Consider the following 5,981-nt stretch of genomic DNA (forward strand, 5'->3'; position numbering starts at 1 on the left):
AATATTATATTACATTTAAAAGAAGTATGAATAGTAAATATTTAATTAATGACATTATATGTAAAATAATATGTTAATTAGAAAGTAATAAAAATAATAATAAAATATTCAAAAAGTGAAATAGAGTTTGGAGAACTACTATTCACCTCTCTAAATATGAAGAATAGAGGGTGATATAGAGTTGGGTTGGAGCGCCCATTCTCTATTTTACTCTCCAAATATAGAGAATGGAGAGTAAAATAGAGGTGGGTTGGAGATGCTCTTGTGATGTGTGTGTCATGTGGGTGTACGATGTTATTAACCATAGAGGATAAATCCTCAGCTCCCTTCTGAATGAGCCGCCGAGAATTGGTCAAATCCACAAGCTTTGACTATCACAAAAACTAGAAAAAAAGATTTCTAAAAATTCCACGGTCAAAAGTACCTTTTAGCTTCCTAGAAAAAGCCTAAAACACCAAAAATTTTATAACTACAAATACCACAGCCCCCTTATTTTCTTTTATAAAATCTAAGTACTCATCATTTTTCCTCTTAAATTGTTTTTTGTTCAAAATACATTTCAACAAGTTTGAATTTTCTTGTCTTGTTTTTTTAAATGGCTTCTTCAGGTGGAAATATGAACACTTTCATGAATTCATTTAACTCATTTTCTTCTTCTCAATTCATGACTTCTTCGTTTAGCGATCTTCTTTCTGATAATAATGATAATAATAATAATAACAATAAGAATTGGGGATTTAGCGATGACAGAATTAAGTCATTTCCAATGATTAACTCATCTTCATCACCGGCTTCGCCTTCTTCTTATCTTGCTTTCCCCCATTCTTTAAGTCCATCAATGCTTTTGGACTCCCCTGTTTTGTTCAACAATTCAAATGTAAGTTGTTCTTTACGAGAAAATTATTCAAAATATTATCTGTATACGTTTTTGTTTACTTGTCTAATCGGGATTTGGTTTTTACTTTTGAGCAGACTCTTTCATCACCAACTACAGGGAGTTTTGGTAATTTGAATTCTAAAGAGGGGAATTCAAGGAGTTCTGAATTTTCTTTCCAAAGTAGGCCTGCTACTTCATCGTCAATCTTTCAATCTTCTGCTCCAAGAAACTCATTGGTATGAACTTGTTTGAAAATTTCAAGTTATTTTCCTCTGTTTCTTTTTACATTTCAGTTCCTGAGAGTCAAACCGGGTGAATGCTGAGTTTTGACTGATATTTTAAAATGTAATATGAAAAATATCGTGACTTTTATGGTATTTTTCATATAGTTTTTAAATATTTGTATTTGGAATTTAAAGTATTGAACTATTCCGATTCAATTTAGATTCGAAAATTATTCAAATTGATTTTCGTTAATTGAATTGTGACAACTAAAAAGGTGGGTTTTGTGTAAAATATGTAATGCATTGACTAGTATTTACCCCATTTCTTTTATGAACCTTTAAAGAAATGTCAAACTTTTCAAGTTTATTGACAGTTAATAATTATATAGTTTGAACTGTCCAAGAATATTCCCCTCAAATATTCCAATTCCATAACATGTCTATCTCTTTAATTTGCTGAAAAGTTTAGTTTATAAGAATGAAACAATTCGGAAGTTAAAAAAAAGAAGAGTATTTTGAAGTTGAAAAGAAATATTTTGTTGGAAGTTTGAAGTTGTGTTTACACATGAATGATGTGTTGTGAGTGAGAATCGTTATTTCACGCCAAATACTCACCTAATAAGTTTTGAACTTTTTTCTCCAAGGGTTATGTAATCAAACTTCAATTTCCGAAATTCTAAGTTTGAAGTTGAAATAATGAACAGAACAGTATAATAAACATTAATTTGCAAATAATATTCGGTTTGAAGTTATGTTGTGCATTTCCTGGTAATAACATGGAAGCAAGATTGCAATTTGCAATAAAATATAGATACTAATAAAAGTCTTCTTAGACCAACAACCACAATTGCCTTTTCTTTTCTTTCTCTAATCTTAATTAATTGACTTAAACAGGAAGACTTAATGACAAGGCAACAACAGACAACTGAATTCTCCACAGCAAAAACTGGAGTGAAATCAGAAGTGGCTCCAATTCAAAGCTTTTCTCAAGAGAACATGCCGAATAATCCTGCTCCGGTGCATTACTGTCAACCATCGCAATATGTTAGAGAACAGAAGGCGGAAGATGGATATAATTGGAGGAAATATGGACAAAAGCAAGTGAAAGGAAGTGAGAATCCGCGAAGTTATTACAAGTGTACATTTCCCAATTGTCCTACAAAGAAGAAGGTTGAAAGGAACTTGGATGGACACATTACTGAGATAGTTTATAAGGGGAGCCATAATCATCCAAAACCTCAATCCACTAGAAGATCATCTTCACAATCAGTTCAAAACCTTGCTTACTCCAACTTGGATGTAACAAATCAGCCAAACGCGTTTCATGAAAATGGTCAAAGAGACTCCTTTGCTGTCACAGACAATTCTTCAGCTTCTTTTGGAGATGAAGATGTTGATCAAGGCTCTCCTATCAGTAAGTCAGGAGAAAATGAACCCGAGGCAAAGAGATGGTAAGCTTTTAACACGAAATCTTTCAAATGTTTTCCTTTTGTTGATACTAATTGATATGAAAACTAAATGTCCTGTCGTGTTAATTGTCCTTTCAGGAAGGGTGACAATGAAAACGAGGTTATATCATCTGCAAGTAGAACAGTACGTGAACCTAGAATCGTAGTTCAAACCACAAGCGACATTGATATTCTTGATGATGGTTATAGATGGAGAAAATATGGACAAAAAGTTGTCAAAGGAAATCCGAACCCAAGGTTAGCAATCCCTACACCATATAACATTAGTTGTTTTTCTCATTACTACATCTTACTATGCAAAGAATTGAATGATCAGTTAGCATAAATCTCTTATGACACACGTTCCCCGTTCTTAGGTCATGTCCTTGAAATTTTGAATGAAAAGTAAGTCTAAATGTGTGTCTTTGCTATGTCTTTATAGGAGTTACTACAAGTGCACATTTACTGGATGTCCGGTTAGGAAGCATGTAGAACGAGCATCTCATGATCTAAGAGCAGTTATCACAACTTATGAAGGAAAACACAACCATGATGTTCCTGCAGCACGTGGTAGTGGTAGCTACGCAATGAATAGACCTCCAACTGGAAGCAACAACAACATGCCAGTAGTTCCAAGGCCTACAGTGTTGGCTAATCATTCTAATCAGGGAATGAATTTTAATGACACATTTTTTAACACAACGCAGATCCAACCACCAATCACCCTGCAGATGCTACAGAGCTCTGGAAGTTCAAGTTATTCAGGATTTGGAAACTCATCGGGATCTTACATGAATCAAATGCAGCACACGAACAATTCCAAGCCAATAAGCAAAGAAGAACCTAAAGATGATTTATTCTTCAACTCTTTCCTTAACTGAAATTCCTCCATACCAAAATACAAAAGATAGAGATTTCTTTCTCAAGTCACTGTATTCGTTGTAACTTATGATAGTTTTTTTTTTCCTTCTAGAATACGTAGTTAGGTTTTACGATTCCACAATAAGAGTTAGTCCATTATTTTATTTGTTTCGAGCCTTGCTCTGGATTTCTTAGCATCTGTAACTTCTCATTAAGATTTTTCTTTTTTGTATACACAAATTTATCAGTGTAAGGTTGGGGACTGAGGTTTCATGGTTGAAAGTTGATATTTTTTTTGCGTATGTGAAGTTGAATATTCATTCTTTAGAAGTTTCCGTTCAGTTGTATCCCTCTGAGTTTCTCATTTTTGCTTAACAATAAATCAAGAGGAAACTTCCACCAACCATACCAGAGTTCATTTCTAAACTTTGACGATAAACTGCATTATTAAAATGATCACTTTCTACGCGAGTAGTTACATCTATCAGTAAGCATTGTCCCTCAGTTGGTATCAACATTTGGTTACCATCTTTTCTTGATGCAAAATTCAGATTTGACTACGTCTGCATATGATGTTTCTAGAAGTTCGTGGAAATTTCTACACCTCAACTAATTGATTTACCAAACGAACAACACAGAGCAAGATACAGAAATAGGACTTCTTCAATGAGCAAAAGGTGGATACATTTGTAACAAATGAAGGAAATGTAGAGAATCAAAAGAATTATCAATGAAACAGTATGTTTTAAGTACTATCTATCTTATCAAAGGTAGGTTTGTTTCGAAAGTTTATATCCAGAAACGATAGCTGACACTGCCATAGCTAGAAATGCCACAAACTCCATGCCGATTGCTGATGCTGAAGAATCTGTGAATATGTTGTCATTATTTTCTCTCATTCTGTTTGTCAGCGGTACAGCAGATGAAGCAGCTGATAGTAACAAGTATGCCATCAACTGCAATTCAATCGCGATTCCAAATCAATGGATAATTCACAGAGTTAACAGTTCTATTATGTAAAAAAAAGAAATCACAAACCTGATCACCAAAAAAATCGAGAAAAGCTGAATTCTTCCGCGAAAATATTTCCTTGTTAGTTGAAAGTTGGTAAACTTGAATCAGCACTAGCAATATTGTATACAATGTAGATAGAATTGCTATAGCTAGCAAATACCTGCATTTGCCAACATCCCAAAATACAAATTCAATTACAAAGATCATAAAACAAAAACTCAAGGCAAATTTAGCATGTTAGTATAGCTCCCGTTTGGCCATAGATCTTAAAGTTGAAACTTGAATATTTGAGTTTTTGATCATTGGTGTTTGGATATGCATTTTACTTTGAAAAAAAAGATCGTAGCTTGGTGAGTGGAAGTTCCAAAAACACAGTTTTTAGAAACTTGAGGATATTTGAAGATTTTCATGCCCAAACAGATATCTGAAGATAAATTTTCAAAATTCAAATCTATGGTCAAACACTAGCTTCATATCATGTGAAATCATAAATATGTACCTATATTCATCATATTTATCAAAATCTCTCCAATCACCATGCTTATTACTAGCCATGATTATGAAAGCAAACAATGAGAAAAGCAAAGCAATACAACGTAAGCCGAAACAACCCTTCTTCAGCATATCTTCTCTCTTCCATCTCTCGATGAATCGTCCCACCCCAGTGCCAGCCACCGGAGGATTCTGTGTCTGTGTCTGTGTCTGTGTACCTCCGGTGGCTGGAGTCTGGCTCTCCGTGTCTACAGAGCACGGAGGTGCCGTTGGTGTTTGTACACCTGTTGCCTTGTAATTGTTTGGATCTGACATATCTCCTCAAAATGAAAAAAAAAATTCAACCACGGAAAATGTAAAGTGTCCTAAAAATTTGAATGACAATTTAATTTTGTCTTTTCTATTTTTGGATTATTCTAGAATTAGAAAGAAAATTGTTGATAATTATGAAGTGGGTAATAATTATATTTGAAAAAATTGCCTAATTATATTGATCTGATCGGTTTTTTAGATTGTCAGTAACGAACTTCAGTTGTGACGGTTTTACGCTGTCAGGTTCTAGGTGATTGGGGTTGTTTTTGAGTGGGTCCTACTGAGTCTACGTGGATTCCATGTCAGCATTTTGATCTTTTTTTCTTTTCTTTTGTCAAGTCATTTGATGGCACAAAGAAAAGTAATATGACAAGAAGTCATTCGATAAATAGACAAATATTCAAAAGAGAAACTGTGTGTTTTACTCATTTATCGTTTCCTTCCAATTTTAATTTGACACGAAATTTTATAAAGTAAAGAAGAGTTATGAGAGCATCTCCAACACTAATCTCTATTTTACTCTCTAAATATAATTTTTTTTTTCCAGACAACCAACTCCAACCTAATTCTCTATTTTACTCTCTAAAAAAGAATCTTTTTCTCTCTCTTCAATAATATATTATTATTTCTATTTCATTCTTATTTCATAATATGCATCCTTTATTTCTTTTTTTCCAAATAATAACTTTATATAATTTTCATCTAATATAAAAAATTGTTTTTCAAATTCTTTACTTATTATAAAATTATATT

At 33.2% G+C, this 5,981-nt stretch overlaps 1 protein-coding gene across 1 annotated transcript; it reads left to right on the forward strand.

The window, feature by feature from the left end:
* Positions 1-616: 616 nt before the first annotated feature.
* LOC102588093 (probable WRKY transcription factor 26) lies at positions 617-3,430 on the forward strand. Its single transcript, NM_001318587.1, is given in 5 exon segments — positions 617-877; positions 973-1,113; positions 1,996-2,552; positions 2,649-2,807; positions 2,992-3,430. Coding segments are annotated over 5 exon segments (1,557 nt in total).
* The last annotated feature ends 2,551 nt before the right edge of the window (positions 3,431-5,981 follow it).

The sequence above is a fragment of the Solanum tuberosum genome, unplaced genomic scaffold (assembly GCF_000226075.1).
Source record: "Solanum tuberosum cultivar DM 1-3 516 R44 unplaced genomic scaffold, SolTub_3.0 scf00332, whole genome shotgun sequence".
In the NCBI taxonomy this organism is placed as follows: domain Eukaryota; kingdom Viridiplantae; phylum Streptophyta; class Magnoliopsida; order Solanales; family Solanaceae; genus Solanum; species Solanum tuberosum.